Source organism: Cicer arietinum, chromosome 5, assembly GCF_000331145.2.
Source record: "Cicer arietinum cultivar CDC Frontier isolate Library 1 chromosome 5, Cicar.CDCFrontier_v2.0, whole genome shotgun sequence".
NCBI lineage: Eukaryota > Viridiplantae > Streptophyta > Magnoliopsida > Fabales > Fabaceae > Cicer > Cicer arietinum.
This window is the reverse complement of record NC_021164.2, coordinates 63003108-63024264: the sequence shown is the minus strand read 5'-3', so window position 1 is coordinate 63024264 and position 21157 is coordinate 63003108. Positions and strand designations below refer to the sequence as shown.

At 26.9% G+C, this 21157-nt stretch overlaps 3 protein-coding genes across 4 annotated transcripts in view; all 3 read left to right on the top strand.

Annotated features, from left to right (window-relative positions):
- Window positions 1-413: 413 nt before the first annotated feature.
- Window positions 414-3781, top strand: LOC101488534 (AUGMIN subunit 1). 2 transcript variants are annotated; one of them, XM_004501931.4, is made up of 6 exons: window positions 414-972; window positions 1151-1283; window positions 1371-1505; window positions 1975-2098; window positions 3278-3415; window positions 3519-3781. In XM_004501931.4, the coding sequence occupies exons 1-6, from the start codon at window positions 741-743 to the stop codon at window positions 3624-3626; spliced, it is 870 nt and encodes a 289-aa protein (XP_004501988.1). In that variant the 5' UTR covers window positions 414-740; the 3' UTR covers window positions 3627-3781. The 2 variants fall into 2 exon arrangements, with proteins under 2 accessions (XP_004501988.1, XP_027190977.1); XM_027335176.2 differs by having other exon boundaries at window positions 836-977.
- A 7416-nt stretch (window positions 3782-11197) lies between these two features.
- LOC101515777 (uncharacterized) lies at window positions 11198-16031 on the top strand. Its single transcript, XM_004501930.4, has 4 exons — window positions 11198-11796; window positions 15336-15392; window positions 15517-15573; window positions 15763-16031. Exons 1-4 carry the CDS (start codon window positions 11406-11408, stop codon window positions 15885-15887), a joined length of 630 nt encoding a protein of 209 aa, XP_004501987.1. The 5' UTR covers window positions 11198-11405; the 3' UTR covers window positions 15888-16031.
- A 2333-nt stretch (window positions 16032-18364) lies between these two features.
- LOC101515248 (zinc finger CCCH domain-containing protein 40-like) overlaps window positions 18365-21157 on the top strand; it is a 3523-nt gene continuing 730 nt past the window's right edge. Inside the window, exons 1-4 of the mRNA XM_073369103.1 lie at window positions 18365-18646; window positions 19418-19687; window positions 20261-20484; window positions 20702-21154. Coding sequence (XP_073225204.1) covers window positions 18542-18646; window positions 19418-19687; window positions 20261-20484; window positions 20702-21154 — 1052 coding nt within the window. The 5' untranslated portion in view covers window positions 18365-18541. The remainder of the gene's footprint in view (window positions 18647-19417; window positions 19688-20260; window positions 20485-20701; window positions 21155-21157) is intronic.

Below are 21157 nucleotides of genomic sequence, written 5' to 3'. Positions count from 1 at the left end.
CGAATTCCGACAACAATAAACTATCTAATTTTACTTTGACTAATTATATATGTTTTATCATTATTTTTATTTTAACTATTTGATTCTCAAGAAAAATAAACTTCTATTATTTAATGTTTAGTCGATAGATAAATAAAATAAGATTAATTAATGTTTCATGTAGAATTAAGCTTAAATTATTCTGAACAATTTTTCTTTAAAGTGTAATTCATTAACCACTTGAATTAATAACACTAATGTGGTATGATAAATTTGAGATCCAACACCTTTTTTTTTTATATTAAAAAACTTTAGTGTAAGGAGATGGAGCATCAATCGAATACAGAGAAAATATTTGATGAATGTTTAATACGTTATTTATTGCACGGTTGCACAAGAAGATATTTTAAATCTCAATAGTTATTTTTTTTTTCACCTTCTCATTCTTTCCTCATAAATCCACATTCTTACCCAGTTAACTACTTTTTGATTCCCTCTCCGTTTTATTTTCGATTTAGAAAATACACTGAATTGGTTGCACCGTTCTCAATGTAAGTAGGCATAATTTGGTTTAAAATTGCAACCCTGACCCGCTTCTTCCTAACCGTGACAGTGCCATTTGGTTCAGCAATACCAATTCCATGGGTGATCCAATCCATCTTCAGATCTGCGACATCTGCGACTCATTCTCCTCCTAATCATTACCATACCATTTCGTTCACTCAACAGTTACACAGCAACCGTGTGCGAGCCGATAATCAATGAGCGATCAAGAGGCATCAGCGTCGACGGAAGTATCCGGAATTGGCGATGTGAAAGAATGGCTAGCCAAAACCTTCGAAGCTGCAGGCAAACCTGTTCCTGAATTCGAATACACTCCACGCAGCGTCTCTCACTTGCACCATCTTTTAACTCTCTCCAAAGCCAAAGACGAAGCCGCGCGTCTCGTCGCTCGTGATTTCCGTCTCAAAGCCTCTGAGTATCGATCTCAAGGTGAGGTACTTCACTTACTGCCACTAGTTGCAATTAGGGTTAGGTTAGGTTCCTCTTTTATTTTTTATGAAATGCTATGAAACACGTATGCCAATACATTAACACGAATGACATGCCTTGGATAGGAAGTGTTGTGCTATAAAGCTAAATTCTCTTACATTTTGATTTTGCATTGTAGCTGCAAGGATCAGAGAGATTCTGGAGAATGTAGGTTTGGCTCAGGAGAGTTTACCGTCCAATGTGGTTGCGTCCACTCAGGTTCTTGCTAACGTTGCTAACTTGTTGAATATAAGAGATACTGAACTTAGTAGGTGGGTTTCACTCTTGCCATTTTTGTTGTTTTTGTTTGTTTAATTTCTGCTTTAAATTTTGAGTTGTGGAACTGTGGTTTTTTTTAGTTTTCTTGTGGCAATGGGTGATATTTCCCTGAGGAAGACTGGTGTGGAGGAGAAAAGGGCTAAAGTGCAGAAGGAGTCCAAGTTTCTTCTCGATTATACTAGAAAGGCTATAGCCAGGTTAACATATTTGAAAAGGTATGCTTTGAAATTGAGTTACCTTCTTGTGCATTATGTGAAGTTGTTCTCTTCAAGTTAGGTTAGTGTTTGGCATACTTACCGACAATGTTGCAAATAGTTGTTATAGCAGCTTTATACTGTCGTGAAATTTTAACAAACAGGAGTTGTTTCGCGATACACAATTTAGTACAAACTGTTATTAAGTAGTGGCTATAACAACGCTATTACATTATAGCATACGGAATTTGAACTAATCACTATTTTTGGCGATCCGCAATTGACTCTGCTTAGATAATGTCCTATTCGTTGACCTTATATCTACTATTAATGTGAAACCAAAGATAGAAGAGAACTTATGTTTTGCTCTATTTTAATTTGTCTACCAAAAGCTACAGTAACGTGCTAAAGGAGGGCAGAATGTCCTTGCTTTTGGCATACGATTATATTTTGTTCCTCACTAATTTAACACAAAGAAATGTTTGTGCAGAACACTAGCTCAATTGGAAGATGAAGTAGCTCCATGTGAGGCTCAGATGGAAAGTTGGATGACAAACTTGCAAGTGATGGCTGCAAAAGAAAGGCAGTACATGCAGCAATCTGTCAACTATAAGGTATAAAGTTTATTTTTTTGGAGGGGGGGGTGTTAGGGTTTTCTTGAATTTGGTTCTTTAAGTTGAGATGTATTTGAGAGTCATAGAAAAAGGCTGGTGAATCTATTTGATGTTAGATAAAAAGGCCGTAGGGTTATATTAGCATGTGAGAGGTTTAGTTAGAGAAAAGGATGGACAAGGAGGCCAACCATAAAATGTAGGAAAAAACACCAGTCAATGGGGAAGAAGTGAATTAGCCTCTCTACTCATTAAACTGGTTTTACTGCACAAAACTAGAGTATTGAAAAAACAAAAGAAACCAAAAGGCATAACATGACTAAAACATAACATCATTGCAGATTTTTGTGCTTTTCTGTTTTTCATATTCCTGTTGTATTATGCAATACTGGCAGAGGCACTGCAATGCCATATAATATGATTAGTGTATTTTAGCTGTAATTTTTGTCACATGATGGATTTGCCAAACTCAATTGCTATATGAAAAGAGAAAGCATGACACATTTTTTCATATGCTTATTGATTTAGTTGCTGATTTTTAATTAAATCTGTCATCAAACTATATTGAATTGACAATTCATGTCATGGAGGTTATTAGGAAACAGGGAAGAAAGGAAGGGGAAGTCACATGACTTTTCAATTAACAAGTCTAATTAAAGCTGTTACATTTAATCTGATTGTTATTATCATATGTCCTCACTTATGTTCTTACATGATATGTTTGAATATATATGGTGAGAGAGGGAGATGGAGAAAGGATGAGCAATAGGATCCAAAACAATCATTGAGGACAGAGGACTCATCTTATGGTTAACAATCAGTTAATATGACACTCTCATGTGAATCCCATCACTTATGAAACAAGTCCCACCAAATAGGTAATGGGACCCTCTAATTTAGTGGGACCCCTGTGACACCCAATTGTAGAGAGAGTGTTGGAGGGAAGGTGTTGGAGAATGTATAGCTAGTTTGCTAGTACTCCTCAAACTTTGATATTAAGACTAGGGTGGACTAACCCCTGTCAAAGCCATTAGGCCCATTAGCATACATATCCTGTATGTAAAAACAAAATCCTTCTCTTAGAATACAAAGAAACTAAGATTAAAAAAAAAAAAAGTCATGCCTTTGTACTGTGTGTTTTTATATTTTGATCTTTTCAATGCGGATTAACATTTGGTGCAGGCGATGCTCAACCGTACAGGCTATACCCCAGAGGTTAGCCATAGGGTTCTAGTTGAAATGGCTGAGCATAGGAAGGAGCTGGAGAAGAAAACTAAGCCCATCCTTGATACTCTAAGGAGCTACCAAGATTTGCCTCCGGTATTTCATATTTCTCATGCTTTCTATTTGTTTTAGTTCTGGGGTATTATAGAACTTTGTTGCGTTTATTCTTATATATTTTCTGCGGGTTGGGATTGTCCAGGACAAAGCTCTGGCTGCCTTAGCAATTGAAGATAAGAAAAGGCAGTATGCTGCTGCTGAGAAGTATCTTGAAGATGTATTGCAAACAGCTCTTGCAAATTCGGGGTGATACACTAAAATAATTTGAAAGCATTTTTTCGGTTTGATTTTAAGCTTCTGTTTTAAACAAGGCTAAAAATGTCACTTTTGCCTACAACAATGATACTACAACAATGTCACTTTTGTATATTATTAGTGTGTTCAATTTGACTTTTCATCTCTTAAGCTAATTAGTTGTATTAGTTAGGGTATATTAAACATCAAGAAAATTAACTGAACTTAACTTTCATTTTTGATAAGTGTGAAAAAGTGTATTTTTTTGCTTATAAATGAGTCTAGCTAGAGAGAGTGATTCACAAATAGTCTGAAGAATTTTTTACAAGAATTGAAAAATAGAAGAAAACAAAAGTGATAGAACAAAGCTTAAGTGAGAAGTTATAGTTGAGAGAGTTATAAAATAAGTTTTATTATCTGTCAAAAAAGTTATTATTTTTGTAATATGGGCTCTTTACCCTTCCTAATGCAAATAAAAAAGTAGAAAAATATAAGTAAATTCTATTATTAGAAATCAGTAATAATACTTCAAATGAATTTTTTTTTTTAATAATTATATGAAATGTAGGAACGTTAGCCATTGCAAAAATATTTTTTGATTTCATTTTTTAAAATTTGTATTAATTTTGTTCGTTAATAAGGAAGTACGAGACTTTTAAAGTGAAAAATTGTCTATATTTTATAAACAATGAAAATATTAAAAAATTATTTTCATTATTTTTGTAAATACATCTTTATTAACTACTATTTTATCTTATCAGAACAAAAAAATATACACCATTAATGTAAACTAGTCTGTAATTCAATAGAAATTGAATATGAGTTTTTTTTTTAAATAAACAATTACAATGTATATATACAAAGCAAGATGATTGGTTTGTATTTGATGATTGTGTAAAATTATTTTATATTTATCTTATTTATGACAATTATTTATTTTTGTAGTCTTTTATTAAGATAAACTGAATGCACATTTTAAAAAATGAAAGCATCAAATATTTTTACAAAATGTGTGTTTATTTTATTTTGAAAAGAGACTCGTTTTATTTTGATACCAGACTCTTGAAGTAAACTATTGTCATTGATATAAATAAAATTCTAGTTAATGAAAATAATATTTTGACATTTTTATTATTTTTATAAATATAAACAATTGTTCACTCTATAGACTAACAAAAAGAATAATTTTTATAGTCTTTTAACTTTACTATTTTTTTATTATTTTTTTGTAAAAATTTTTAATTTTTTTTTACACTATAAGAAAGTAAAACTTAACGATATTTTACTTTTATATCATATTTTTATTTAAAATTATCCATTATATTTTACATTGAAATTTATATATAAAAATGCTCTATATTTTTACCTTGCAAGACGGGATTGCGACCAGTTGTGAACGATACTGTTATGTTATAATAAACAATAAATTGTTAATTTAATAAATAAAAAATAAAAAACTTTTAATACAAAAAATACAAAGTTAGTATTTCAAAATAATAACATGTTATATTATTTTAATAATTTTCTTTTATTTTACAGTTTAATCTATAAAAAAAGATATTTTAATATATAAGTTTAAATATAGGATGTAACCAGAAATTTTGAATAAAAAATGATATAGAAAAATTAAACTAAGAAGTAACACTATACACATGGGTAAAAAAAATGTTCATAACAAACAAATAAAATAAAAATATAGGTAGGATAGGGACCGCCGATAATAAATGAAATATTGACTAAAAAAATGTAGTGAACATGTGATATTTATAGCACGCCAAATTAGTCGCATATATTGAACAAATAACACAATTCCATTTTTCAACCGTTGAGAATTTTAAGCCTTCTTACAAAATAACAAGGCAAAACAAAATTAACATTTATTTTTCTTAATTATTTTTCTATGGGAGTCTTTTTGGCAGGACCAAGATACAAGTTTACATTGGATAGCTTATATTATTTCTATCCATAAGAATTGTTTGAAGAAAAAAATTGTTTATAAATATAGATACTCTTCCAGTTTATTAGATGTATTTATTATTAGTTTTTTAAATATATTGGTTATTAATACTGTTAATTTATTTTGAAATATGAAAAATTAAGTTTAACATATTAAAATACAAATGTCATTTTGAAAATATTAATACATAAAGTAAACATATTAATTATGCTACAAATTTTTCTTAGTAATAGTGGAAAAATTTGCAAACCTTTAAAATGAGAGTAAATTAGTAAATATTTTAGTCTTTTATCTTTTTTTTTTAACTTAATTTCAGTTAATATTTTAGTTATTTATTTTTTTATTTGGTCCTTTATTATAATTTTAAGTGATAATTTAATATTTTATGTTTTAAAATGTCAACAATGTTATCCTTTTTTTTTACAAAAAAACTCAAAAAAATCATCAAATTTTTCAAACAAAATCCATAAAATTAATAATCATCTTCAATATAATGCAAATTTTATCAAATCTATAACTCAAATATTCAAATAAACTCATATTTTCATCTCCAACAACATTAAATAAATAATAAAAATATGAGTTTATTTAAAGATTTAAGTTATGAATTTGATTAATTTTGCATTTTATTGAAGATGATAATGAATTTTATGAGTTTTGTTTGAAAATTATGATAATTTTTTTGAATTTTTGTAAAAAAAAGGACAACATTGTTGAGATTTTAAAACATACAATATCAAATTGTCACTTAAAATTAAAATAAATGACTAACTCAAAAGAAAAAAAAAATGATTAAAATGTTAACTGAAATTAAATTAAGGGACAACCGATGTAATTTAGCAAAATTAAAAACACAATATTTCGACAAAGTAAATGCATCCTGTCCAACTTCACATGTCCTCACCAATGCAGGGTCCAATTTTTTTTTTTATAATACAATAAAATGAGAGTAATTTTTTTTTTAAATTAAATATATTTTTAGTCTCTACAAAATTATGACTTTTTCATATTTAGTCCCTATTTTGATTTTATAGGACTTTTTTTAGGGATTAAAACTATAAAAAATTTATATATAAAACAAAAAACTTTTTGAAATAGGGATTAAAAGTAAATAAAAAAAATTTAGGAACTAAAAATTTGAGATTTATTTTTAAAATAGGGACTAAAAACAAAATTTTGAAATTTTATAGAAACTAAAAACTTACCTTTTTAAATTATTAAATTGCATTTTCATTTTATTATGAGGCCAATTTATAAAGTTAGAACATAATCTCCAAAAAATTTAAGACGATTCTGAATTTTTCTATTTATATGTTTAAAACAACGGCTTATTAATGTCGATTCAACAAATTGAATTTTAAGAGAATTTTTTTTCTTCTTCTTATTTTTAAGTTGATCGGATCATTGTTTCATACATAAAATATAAAATACAAGATGACTCTTCCAAAGAATATCTTTGATATTCATTATAATTTTAAATAACTTTTTAACATTAATTTACCACATAACATTAATCTAACCAATCCCTATCATAAAAAACCAAACCAATTAAACCAAATCAAAATCACCCTCTCTTGCTAGTCGCTGGAAAAAGTTGTTGACATGAAATTTATTGGACCATTGACAATACTTTTTGACAAATTTTAATGTGAAATCGATGATATTTACAAAAGTGTGAGATAATAATTCTCTTCGTTTATGCAAATAAAATAATGACTTAATTGACGTCAGATTGATAAATTGAGTATTAAAAAATACATTTATTTATTTTTATTATTATCTATCTGACATCGATCTAATCATTATCTAAATAATAAAATTAAGAGAATAATTGATTTATACTTCTAAAAAGTATTATTAACAATCGTTAGATTATCAATTAACTTTTAAGCGTTTATTTATCTACATACGACAACTTATAGCATTCACTGTACCACCTTTTTAAAGATACTCTCTCAAATCTCAATTCCAAATTAAGTGTAGTTTAAAGTTCCTTCACAATGACTTAGGTAAGTAATACATGACATAACGAACGAATTATTTTTATTAACTATTGTAAAATATCAGCAGTTAATTAATGTTATAAATATATAGTGGTTTCTAAACAAAAAATATAGTGAGATATAATCATCTATAAATAATGCAATCACTTTTAGAACAATGTTGAAGAAAAAATTTGATAGTGTATTAAAAAGATAAAATGACACTTAATATAAAATAATAAATAATGTTAAAAACAAATATTTTTTATTTTTCTAAAGTCAAATATTAAATTGACATAAAAACTTTCTTGGGAGCTGTAGTTCATTTCTTTGCTTTTTCTTAATCTTCTCTTCATCTGTGATTTAGAATCTTTATGTCCATTCATGTTTTTTTCTATTGATTAGTGTGGAATCATCTTTATCTCCATGTATTATTATCGGAGGAACATAAAGCGTTCTTTATTGTTGACTTGTTTCTTCTAGTTCAAACTTCTATCCTCCTTTCTTGCTGAAATTATCGGTCCTAACTAAAAAACAAGAATGCGATATAATTTTTTTCATAATTTTTAAAAATAAATTAAACAAAGAAAAAATTATTATTAATTAAAATGACACTAACAATTATCTTACAATGATTTCACATGAATTTTGAATTCAACCTCTTAGAGTTTACAACGTTAGATCCTTACCACTAGGCTAAATATCTTTCATAATCAATTTAGTATAAAAATACATGTGATAAACTTTTCCCCAAACAATTCAATTAAGAACTCAAGAAGTGCTTATTATGTATACAAACCGCTATGACATATATATTTTACATGCATGTTTCAGTTTATTAAGATACTAACTTAATAAAAAAAATATAACCGCAAAATAAATTTCGTCTAATCGTAAAATAATCTAAATACATATCATCTCAAATACAAATTACTCTAATTTAAATATGAATAAATAACTAAATAATGAATTTTTTTTTATTACTCAATATGTAACTTATACGAAATACATGACATTTAAGAATTCATATAAATTTTTTGTTTCATTGTATGAGGTGGCAAAATATCCTTCAGTACTACTTGTTCTATGCTTAAATACTAAAGATAAACAATCTTCTCATTGCAAAAAACAATTACAATACACATAAAAACTATTATTATCTTTTACCTTTGAATTTGTATGTCAGTCTTCGTGAATCATTCAAAATTGTTGATTTTGACAACTGTAGTCTTCATGAATCTTTTGAATTTGCATGATATTTAACAATAAATTTATAATATAAATGTATAGTACATTAGTAAAATTAAAATGTAACCCTCGGAAAAAAAAAATAGTAAATTTATATTCAAACAAACATAACATGCAAATATTCATAAATAAAAATTGATAGAAATTTAATGTATGAATCTAACATTGCAAAACTAAGAAAGTTCAAAACAAAATAACAAAAGTCTTATGTTTGTATGAAACTTATTCTCACTCTATAATAACAAAGACTTCCCAATTTTGACATTTTTCACGTTCTTTGACTATGTTTCATCATTGTCATCAGCTACTTTCATGAATCACTTTTAAGAGGGCTGCAATCATCAGAATTACGTTTAGATAGAAACTAATTCTAACAACCAAAGTCTGTGACTCCTTTGTTTGGAGGAATTGAAGCAACAAAATTTAATTTTTGTTCAGAAAGATAAACACAAAAAATAAAGAATCTTTGTTAAAGTAAAATTATAAAGAGAATGTGTATAGATGAGATAATATGATTGGTAATTATAAGGGAGACGGCAAAAATGAGAAATTATTGAGGAGATACATTTAACAAATACGGAGAAAGTCTGAAGGCACACAAACAATTTGTAAAATAAAATAAATTTTTTAATTAAATTTAAGTAATCTTCATTAAGAATAATTTGAAGCGATTGCTAAAGTAGTGTTTGAAAAACTATTACTTTCAAACAATTATAAAAAATCGTGGTGTAATTGATTGTATTTTTATTTTAATTCATAAATAATTTTTTCAACTATCAATAAAAAGTGTTCTTTTTATTTTTTTCCTTCAAGAAAACTGCACAATCAGACTGTAGTGTTTTTTTTTTTTGTAAATTATTTATATTAATAAAAATTTATATTGTTTAAACACTCTAATTAAGTGACACTTATCAAATTTGCTAAAATATCCTCCTTACTTTATTATATTATATAGATATTTAGTATATCTGAATATACACAGCTTTTTATGTTCTCAATATTTGTTTACACTGCTAAGATAAATTTTCTATTGGATAAGAATTAGTGAAGGAATGAGGATAAAGTTCACATACTATTTCCATAAGCTTAATTTAAAAAAAAACAAACAAAAAAGATGAAGCTATTTTGAGTAGTAATTGAGTTTTTTTTTTTTTTTTGAAAGAAGTTGAATACTCATTATTTTAGGGTGCAAAGAGCTAATTATGTAGAATATCTTACTAATTTGAGTCGAGATTTTCTCCATTTTTTGGGAGAAATGAACGAAGAGGATTTCAACCCATTTTACTTGAGAGGATTTGAGCCTAGCTAAAGCAATAGTAGTTGCCTCTTTCCTTAGTAGTTAGTTTTCTTTTCTCCTTTCCCACTAAAAACTATATGAACTCCATCACTGTCAATCTTGATTTAGTACATGTGAATGTGATGTTACTTTTCCACTAATCATGCAAACCCAAAATAACATAACTTAAATGACACTAAAAAAACCAAGCCAACTAGAAATGTGATTTTGGAACTATGAGAAGGTAACTTAATCTCAAATTCCTAATTATACGACATATGATCATCATTAAGAAAACAATATAATAATATATTACACTCAAATTAAAAAAGGGACAAAAACTTGATAAAAGTTCCTTATATTTCTGTCATTTGCTCTTAAATTAAACAATAATAAACCCATTTTTTCTGTAATATTAAATAGCATTTATTAAATGATTCTTTTTAAAAATTATCTTTGAAAAATTGCGAGTAATTCATTGATCACCTAATAAAAATTAAAATTAGTAACATAAGTAAATTTATAAGTACAGAAAAACATTAATTTATAGATCTTACTTGTACATTTACTCATGTAACTATTGAATATTAGGTAAATTAGCCACAACTTTTTAAAAATATAATAATTAATTAGCAACAATATTAAACACATATTTAATAATATACTGTTTTTTATTAGTTATAATCTATGAAGATTCTACCAAACTTATACAGGATCTATATAATTTAGTAGAATCTATATAATTTTTAACCAATTAAAAAATGTGAGTTGTTAGTCCTCTTCAAAATACAAAACTTATTTTAGATCAAATAAACAAAAATTGATATTATTTACCTTTTATTTTGATAAATTAATATATATTTTGTTGTCGTTAGAAAATATTGTAAATACCATCCAAAATAGTAATTATCGATTCAACTATAACTTAAAAATGAGAAATTAATATTTTTTAATGAAAAAATTTAGAATGAAAATATATTCCACAATTCAAATAAAAAAGATATTATAATTTATTTAAATAGATTTACAGTTTTGTCCTCCAATAGCACTGACGTGTAGAAATTGATATCATTTACCTTAAAAAATGGCTTATAAATTCGATCACAGTTTTGGGATAAAAAAATAGTGCACGGCTTTAATTTTCATCGAAGTATAAAATAGACGGTGCAGAATTAGTTAGTTAGGTAGTAGGTATTAAAATTCATTAAATTCAGCCACCAAAAGTTAGAAACCAAATTTCCAAATAAAATTTCTCTCTATTTATTTAACTACTGTATCTTGAAAACACACAAGATTCAAATTACACAAACCATTATAGATCTCAAAAATCAAATGGCCACTGCAAGCATAGTAGTAGCTATTATTTCTTTAATCTTTGCATCACTAGCATCTAATGGAGTATCTGCTCCGGCACTGTCACCGGCCTCTGTCGGAGCTCCATCACCGGAAGGTGCCGGAGCTGCACCGCCGTCTGCAGATGTTTGCTTAGCAGCAATAACAAACATGTCAGATTGTTTAACATTTGTGGAAGATGGGAGTAAATTGAAAAAGCCAGATAAAGGGTGTTGTCCTGAATTAGCAGGGTTGGTTGATAGCAACCCTATTTGTTTGTGTCAACTTTTAGGAAATTCTGATTCTATTGGCATCAAGATTGATAACAATAAAGCTCTTAAGCTTCCTTCTCTTTGTGGTGTCCCTACACCTCCTGTTACTACTTGCTCAGGTAATTAAATTATTTCATCTTCAAATTTTTAAATCTCTTCTTTTAATTAATTGCCTTTAATGTAGATCTTGGATTGACATGACTTATATACCTTTTATGTTTTATATGATTTAAAATTTTATACTTTATAGTGAGTGATTAATGCAATTAAAGATAAATAATTTAAGGAATTCAAATTTCAACTATATTTGAAACACTTATAGAGTCTCTTTTAGTTCTAATATTTTTATTAATTTATAAAATTTATTATATATTTTAAATTTTTTTCGTTTTTGTTTTTACTTTAAAAACGGTGAAGTGACTTCTTCGAATGATATGACTTATATAATATCATAAAATTGTTTATTTTTATAATTTAATTAATTATATATAAATAATTAATATATATTTAAATTATTATATATTATAAAATCGTATGTCACGTTGTTTAAAATATGTTAATTATCATTTTTAATTAAAAAATAAACTAAAATTATCAATTTTTAAAATAAGAGATAAGATTCTTAAATTGGTGAAAATAGAAATATCAAAATTATAATTAAACTTTTATTTGGAGCAAGATAATTAAAATAAAAATACCTTCTCAAATAGTTAAATACATATAAAAATAAAATCATGTTTTATGAATTGTTTTTGTTGTAACTTTATTTTTAACATTTTAAATTTTTAGTTTATACTAAAAAGGTCTGCTTATCCTTAAAATTGGTGCAATTTGTAAACAATTTTTTTTGTCAGAATAAATAAAAATTTATAATAGTTCACTTCCTCAAATGTCAATACATCATGTGTGTAATGAATTATGCAATGTGCTAGTGAGGCTGACTTCTTAGGATTGATACTGCCTTCTTTGAATTTAATGTAACAACTTTATGTTCATTATCTAAAACAGAAATACATGCCAACTTTTAGAATAATGCTAATGTGAACGTTAGTGCATATATGACTCTTCTTTTTCTTCCTCTTTTGAAATATCGACTACGTAATTTGAATTGCGATTGTGAAAAATAGCCAAAATATCTAAAGGTCTAATATGTACATTCGATTACAAATTTGTATGAATTGCAATTGTGAAAATTAGCCAAAAAAATCCTTAAGGTTTAATATCTACATTATATTTCCTTGTAAAAATAAATATCTACGATTTAAAACTTGTGACATATAATTGTCTAAAATTTACAATATACAAATACACTTTATAACTATAGAACATCTTTTTTTACCAGACTATAGAACTTTTTCTTGACAATAATATAAAACTTCTTAGGTCATTGCAATTGTGGTTGTTTTACCTATTTAACATCAAATTAAATAGACACATGTGGAGAAGAAATTTTATATTCTTATAGAGATAGTGACTTTCTCTCTATATAAAAGTTAATTATTGAAATATAATAATAAAAAATTATTAATTAATTAATGAGATTTATTTAGTAAATTTTTTAAGTGTTAAATTTAAAGAGATTTAATAATCATTAAAAATTACAAAACTATTTATCTATACACACACGACTCATTTAAACATCCAAACGAAGGAACAATGCTCTTAGGATTATGTTTTGATTATACACATTCATTTATAATTATAAAATTTTAAATAATACCTATTTAAAATCACCTTGTGACAACTTAATGATAAAAGTTTAATTTTATTTAATCAAATGACAAATTTCAAATATTCTCAATGACATAGTAAAATAGTCGGTAATATATAATGTTTTCTATTTAATTTTAAATATAAAAAAATAAATTAATATAAATTGAAGTATTAGATATAATAAAATATATTAGTTTTTAGGTTTAATTGCACTTTTAGTCTCCTATTTTAGCTGGATCGCAAAAGTAGTTCTCTCATTTTGTTTATCTCTAATTTTAGTCTCTAAAATAGGATTTTGGTCCAAAATTGGATAAAATTTCATTTTTTTTAAGTCGCACTATAACATTTATGATCATAGATTTTAGTTAAAATTGTTGTACCACAGAATCTTAAGACATTGTTTGACTTAAATAAACGTAAAAAAAATGAAACTTTATTAAATTTTGGACTAAAATTCTATTTGGAAACCAAATCTAAAGAGAAACAAAATAAAAAGACTATTTTTACGATTTAGCTAAAATAAAAGAATCAAAACTACAATTAAGCCTAATTTTTATTAAGTTAATTTTTTTATATATATTTAGCACAGAAGGAATACTGGTTTTTTCATCTCCAATTTCTAAAATAGCTTTTTTCTTCTTTTATATTTATTTCCATTCCAATCCAACGTTTCTTCTTTCAACAAAAAAATCCAGCTAAGTAGCTATTTTTATTGTGTGACAGACTGCACATGCAACCATGTCAGATATTAATTGTTCACATACAAAATGACAATAGAACCCTTGAACTACCTTCTCTACAAGGCAACCATAACAACAATGTCAATACTACAATTAGTGATGTATGACTCGAAATAACTATGACAACAATACCAAATTGTTCACCTTTGTCATGCCATCCTTTTTTTTACAACAGCAAAATTAACTCAATTATTTTTTAGAAAAACGACATTTATTTGTATAAATTGTTAGAAATTATAATATAGTAAATAATACAATTTAAAATCATTAAAAATAAAAATAATAAACCCGTAAATAAATTTACAATATCAAATTAATAATATAAAACAACAAAATATATAAAAATATAATAAACATACAAATATAATAAATTATAATATCTAAAATACTATTGTGTCTTTGAAATTATAACGTTGTAGTCATAATTATAATAGATTAAATATGCACCAAATTAAAACTAATATTTGAATGTAAACCAAACAACATAATAGTAAGACATCAAATCAACGATGTCCACCAAGAGGATGAATAACATAAAAGCGTCGTACTCATGCAATGAAAGTTCCTTGTATTCAAATATACTACCTTCATCCTTAATTATAAATTAATTGTTGTTTTCGCATATATTATAAAAAATAGCTAGTAAATTTAATGTGTATGGTACTAAATTACCCTTTATATATTTATACATGAATGTATTTAATTTATTTAGTTTGAATTTTTTATTTTTCAAAATAAATTAATAGTATTAATAAAATATTTATTTAAAAAATAATAATAAATAAAAGTGTTTGTAATTATTAATTTATAATTTATCAACTAACAAATATTAATATTATGTTGATACTGCTATGTTGGACGTCTTGTTGCATTCGCATCAATGAATTCATTCTAGTGTAAATTAATTACGATAAGATTTCCTATATTTTATAAGATAAAAAAAAAAAAAAAAACTTTAGTATTTATACATTACTATCGCAATAGGATGCAATCTTGCTATTTTGAATAAAACTCTCGTCTTCTTTTGTTATTTCTCTTTTTTCTTCTTTCTTTTCCATTGTTCATATCGTTAACCATAATTAGGGATTCTATTTTGAAACAAAAAATATAGATTAGCAATAGTATAATAGAGTATTATTATATATGGAAATAAAATTTGTCAATTGTGATTACATGTTGATTGATGACTATTTCATATGCCACAGCTGTTGGAGTTCCTGTTTCCTTGCCTCCATCAATGAGTGGAGGTTCTATGTCACCAAGTAAGTTTTCCATCATTTTATTGTTATTAAATTATTATTATTATTATTATGCATTGTTATCTTAATATTATATTGAAATTAATTTGTGGTAACTTAAATTTGTTTGTCTTGAAAAATAATGAAGATATGGCACCAAAAGGATCAGCCCCCAGTCCTTCAAATGCAGCTGCTGATAGTTCCGGTATGTGTCATTTCAATTTTTGTGAAACTAGATTTTCTTAATTTTCTCATTCTCCATTTTTTTTTATGTGCAAGAAAAAAAAATAATTTCACAAAAATTTAGATATCCATATATAGAATTTCCCATGAATACATGTAATACTACACAATCTAACAATTGAATTATTTTTTAAAAAACAAAATTGTACAGGTAGTCCAAGCCCTGCCTCTAGGTCTTCTGATTCTGAACACAAAAATGGAGCATCAGTCATTAAATCTTCTGACCTTACTTTCATTTGTGTGCTGTCCATTTTCTTTATTTCTATATTCTTCTGATTTTACAGAGCATATTTATCCGCACGCATTTATTTCATAGATACAATAGTTATTACTTCACTTCCTAATCTATTTGTGTATTGAGTGTTTTCCTTTTGTTGTAATCTGATTCACTTTAGTGAATTATACACTTTGTTTTGATTAGGACTTGGTGTTGTGCTATTTATTCTTATTTTTTCTTCCCACTTACATTTTTGCTATATATGTAATAATATATGTCTTATTACACCATGAGATTTCATTAGTGGGTGATTTTAAATTTTCAATATGATATTTTATTTTATATAAATAGTTTATATGATTTAAAATTTAAAAGGATTTCAATAAATAATAATTTAAAGTAAATAATTTAAAATATGCTAAATTACTTTTGAGATCTCTCAACTATTTTTCAGGTTTTATTTTTGTGTCTTAATTAATTTTTATTTTGTTTGATTTGTAAGTATAGTTTCGTTAACCACTGGTCATTTCCATTAGTTTTATTGAAAAAACATTAAATCATAGTTAAATGTCACTTTGACCTAATTTGAATTATTCAATAACATTTTTCTGTTGTAGATATCCAACAACACCACTTTTCTTGATGAACATTCCAACAACATCTTTGTAAACATTGCATCTCACATTTAAACTAAAAAAAAATGATCAGAAAGTATATCTTAACAGGACAAAACTCAAATATTCCTCTCCCATATTTATCTTTTTCTTTCAAACTCATAACATAATCAAACATGAAAAATAAATCTAAAATAAAGAAAAAAGAAGAAAATAGAGAACAATAACTAAAATTTATCTTTCTCTATTTTTATTTTTGGGTTTTTTTACATCAAAATTCAAGAAAAGAAAAATGGTTCAAAAAGTATACCTAGAAAAATCATTAAAATTAATATAATCTTTTATGGGTTGTCTCTATTTTTTCAGTCTTTTCATTGTTTAGATAAAGTTTATATTTTTTAATATTTTGTTTTAAGAACAATTTTCTCTAATGTTATAGTGGAACTTTTTTTTGTTTTCTTGTGTTTTTTTTTGCTTTGGGGTAATGGTAGAAACTTTGTGGTGTTGGTAAAGAGGAGGAGGAGAATAATGGGTGTTTTTTTCGAGATATATTGATTGGTTTGGAAATAAGGTGAATGAATTTGGGAAGAAGATGGAAGAGTTTTTATATTTTCTTCAATTCAATTTCATTTTTTTTAATCTCAAACAATTAAGTCATTGACAATTATTTATAGTTTATGCAGTAAATCAGACAAAAATAATGAAAGTGGTTAACGTAGTTATATTTAAGAGATTAAATCAGAATAAAAAGTTAATTAAGAAATCAAAATGAAACTTAAAAAAAAGTTAAAGATCAAAAGAGTAATTTAATCTTTAAAATAATTTATTTATTATAATTTAAAATAAATAAAATTATTAAATAAATAAAAATATCTGATTAATAAATAATTTATTTATTATAATTTTAAATTATTTATTAAAATATTTGATATTTTAAATTAAATAATTTATTTATTTTCATTTAAATAAATAAAATAGATAAATAAATAAATATATTAAATTGATAAATTTTAATTTATTAATTTTAAAATTTAAATTTTTTTAAACATTAATTAATAAAATTTATTTTTAATTAAAAATATTCTTTTATGTTATTTTATATTTTTAAACTGGTTGAACAATTAATTTTAATAAACACTCAATTTACTTTACAGTTATCAAATAGAACTTAGGTACATTTTTGTATTCATAGAAATTATATGTTGTTTTAAATTTAAATTTGTTTTAGTTCTGTAGTTTTTATGTAATGAGCTTTTCTTCCCAATGTAAATCTAAAGTCACCACCCTGGAGCGCTCCTAAAATTTTAATAAATCCGGAATTATATATTTTCAATTTCTTTTTATAAGGCTGTTTTTTCTGGGAAGTTATTATAAGTTTTGATGTTTCTATTAATTAATTGATTAAAAAATCACTTTAATTAAGAAATTGATAATTAATTATTTTTTTTGACAATTTGATTATTACACAACATAGTAAATAGTTCCACAGTGAACTTTCCGCAACGTAGTAAAATGTTCAAAGATTTATATCTGGACAACTTATTATCTCACATTTTGGGTGGATAGGATTTGAAAGTATACTAAGAAAAAACTAACAAGACTTCGGTAGAAGGGTGACAGAAAAAAAAAAAAAAGGTGTAGTTGTGCAGCCCAAATTAAATTGAAAATAGATTTTCTAATTTTGATGTTTGGTAATTTTGATAAATTTAATATTTAAAAAAAGAAATTAATGATTAAAATAAATAAAAATTATTTAGATAAAAAAATAATAATTGATTAAGAGATATAGAAACAAAGTTATTAATGAGAGAAGATTGAAAGGTAAAGAATCTCGATCCAATCTAAAAAAGAATTGGGCTGGGCTTTGTCGTGAACTGGGCCTTATTTAGATAATTGGGACCCGATGAAACTCAACATAGGAACGAGCTATATCTGTTCATCTCTCTCTCTCTTTCTCTCTTCGATTCCACCTTAATTTTCCTCCTCTTATTGTTCGTTCATGTTAAGAAGCTTTTGATTTTATCACAAGGGAAAGAAAGAGGTTTTAGTTGTTGAACCCTAAACCTAAATAATCTTTGAATCCATCAATCAATCTTAGCATGGCGCATAGATTGCTGAGGGACCACGAAGCCGACGGTTGGGAACGCTCTGACTTCCCAATCATCTGCGAATCATGCCTTGGTGACAGTCCCTATGTTCGAATGGTTCGTCTTTTTCTCTCTCTTTTTCCTAATTATCTTCTTTTCTTTCGTTTATTTTGGAATTTGTTCTGTCAATTTATTTGAAAGGGTTATTGTCTTGTAGATAGGTGAATAAGTAATGATTTTGAACATAACTATGAAATAAAAAAAAATTGTGTTATTTTTCCCTAAATAATTGTTTTGTGGGTTTGTTGAAGAATTGAAATTTGAAAAAACAGCCGAATCAGATCTTTAGTGGATTTTATTTTGTCTCACGTTTAGTTCGCCGAAACCCTATCTATGACCGATTATTAAGAATTGGGAACTTTATTTTCCAATAATTATAGTTTTCACTTTATTACATTTTGAAGTGTGTTATTACTTTGGGGATGTCCGCTTAAAAAATTATCACAGATACAAGTGTAAGTTTAACATGTGTAATTTGAACTGTCTAAACTTGGTACTCTGAGTAATTTATGCATAATTTTTCCAATACATTTTATATGAAACAGCAATAAAATTGAGTACGGAAAGCTGAGTTATTAGTTATACGGGGAATTATAGAGGCATCAAACATGTTGGTCAGAGTAGTTAATATTGAAACTAAACTAGTATTATATCATTACCAATCACGATTTCCTGGTCTATGAAAGACTTCAATGTCAAGGGATTCCATTAATGTGTATTAGCCAAAAAAAATTCATGTATGAGCATGTTTCATCAGATTTGAAATAGAATAGCGGGAACAAATTGTTTGTGTAATTGTATTTATGTTATGTTTCTTGATGGATGCAGACACGGGCTGAGTATGACAAAGAGTGCAAGATTTGTACAAGGCCATTTACTGTTTTTAGATGGAGACCCGGTCGAGATGCAAGATATAAGAAATCTGAGATCTGTCAGACATGTAGTAAGTTGAAAAATGTTTGTCAAGTATGCCTTCTGGATCTTGAATATGGGCTTCCAGTTCAAGTGCGTGACACAGCTCTCAGTATCAGTTCCAATGATGCCATTCCCAAGAGTGATGTTAATAGGGAGTATTTTGCTGAAGAACACGACCGCAAGGTATGGTTTTTTTATGATGAATCATACTTAAAGTTGATAATAGTTTAATCCTTTCAAGTTGCAAATTGTTTTATCCTAAGGTTGTTGCTATTGTTTCAATTTGAATATAAGAAACCTGACTAAACAAATGTCTCATATTGTATTTTTAATATGGAGAAACCTTGGATATTATATGCATCTGTGTTGTGAAGTATATTTGCACTTGTCTGATAGATCTAATTTTGCAAATATGACGAGTCACTTGTAGATTGTAGTTGCTTAACTACAGGATGTTGCTTGCACATGTCTTATTGATCATAGATCTGATTATGTTAATATGATAGGAATCGCTTGTGGACTGGAGTTGCTGATGTTTTGTTGCTCAAATCATAATTGATTGAATTGTCTCATTTCTTAAAGTCTATCACAAGATGATGATGATCTTTTTACAATTTTAAAGTCTATTACAAGATGATGATCTTTTTAGTATTTTATCTATCTATCACAAGATGATTCTTCATTATTTGACTCTGTTACCTTTGGTCATTACTTTATGATGATCATCTTTTTACTAATGTTGTAAGCATGGTGCAGGCTAGAGCTGGTATAGATTATGAATCCTCTTTTGGTAAAGCACGACCAAATGATACTATCTTGAAGCTTCAGAGGACAACACCTTATTACAAAAGAAATCGGGCACATATTTGCAGTTTCTACATAAGGGGTGAGTGTACTAGAGGAGCTGAGTGCCCTTACCGACATGAGATGCCAGTAACTGGGGAACTGTCGCAACAAAATATCAAAGATCGTTATTATGGGTATGTACAGTTGTCAATGACTTCCTTATTTGATTATGGATTTCCTAACCTAAGCCCTCTTTTTTTGTGTTTAGTGAGAAATGGAAAAAGCATAATTTAGGTTTATGGTTATGGAAAAACATAATTTAACTTTATGCAATATCAAGAGTTAATATTGCTTCATGTTTTAACTCTGTTTTATGTAGAAGAATTCATTGATTATGCCTTTGAACTGCAGGGTGAATGATCCGGTGGCTATGAAACTACTTGGCAAGGCAGGAGAGATGGCCTCTCTGGAGGCTCCTGAGGATGAGAGCATTAAAACACTTTATGTTGGTGGACTTGATGCTAGGGTCACCGAGCAGGATTTGCGGGATCACTTCTATGCCCATGGAGAAATTGAGTCCATCAAAATGGTTCTCCAACGAGCTTGTGCTTTTGTAACCTATACAACCAGAGAAGGTGCAGAAAAGGCAGCAGAAGAACTCTCAAACAAACTGGTTATTAAGGGCCTAAGGCTAAAGCTGATGTGGGGCAGGCCTCAATCATCAAAACCCGAGTCTGATGGCTCTGATCAAGCAAGGCAGCAGGCCTCTGTGGCTCATAGTGGGTTGTTGCCTCGAGCAGTTATATCACAACAGCAGAACCAGGATCAAACCCAAGGAATGCTTTACTATAACAATCCACCTCCTCA

Excerpts from the sequence above, each read along its gene's own strand:
- LOC101488534 (XM_004501931.4), top strand. The coding sequence starts at position 741 with ATGAGCGATCAAGAGGCATCAGCGTCGACGGAAGTATCCGGAATTGGC. Across the intron at positions 1,506-1,974 it reads AGGTTAACATATTTGAAAAG|AACACTAGCTCAATTGGAAG; the intron begins GTATGCTTTGAA and ends ATGTTTGTGCAG. Across the intron at positions 3,416-3,518 it reads GCTACCAAGATTTGCCTCCG|GACAAAGCTCTGGCTGCCTT; the intron begins GTATTTCATATT and ends GGGATTGTCCAG.
- LOC101515777 (XM_004501930.4), top strand. The coding sequence starts at position 11,406 with ATGGCCACTGCAAGCATAGTAGTAGCTATTATTTCTTTAATCTTTGCA. Across the intron at positions 15,393-15,516 it reads TGGAGGTTCTATGTCACCAA|ATATGGCACCAAAAGGATCA; the intron begins GTAAGTTTTCCA and ends AAAATAATGAAG. Across the intron at positions 15,574-15,762 it reads TGCAGCTGCTGATAGTTCCG|GTAGTCCAAGCCCTGCCTCT; the intron begins GTATGTGTCATT and ends AAAATTGTACAG.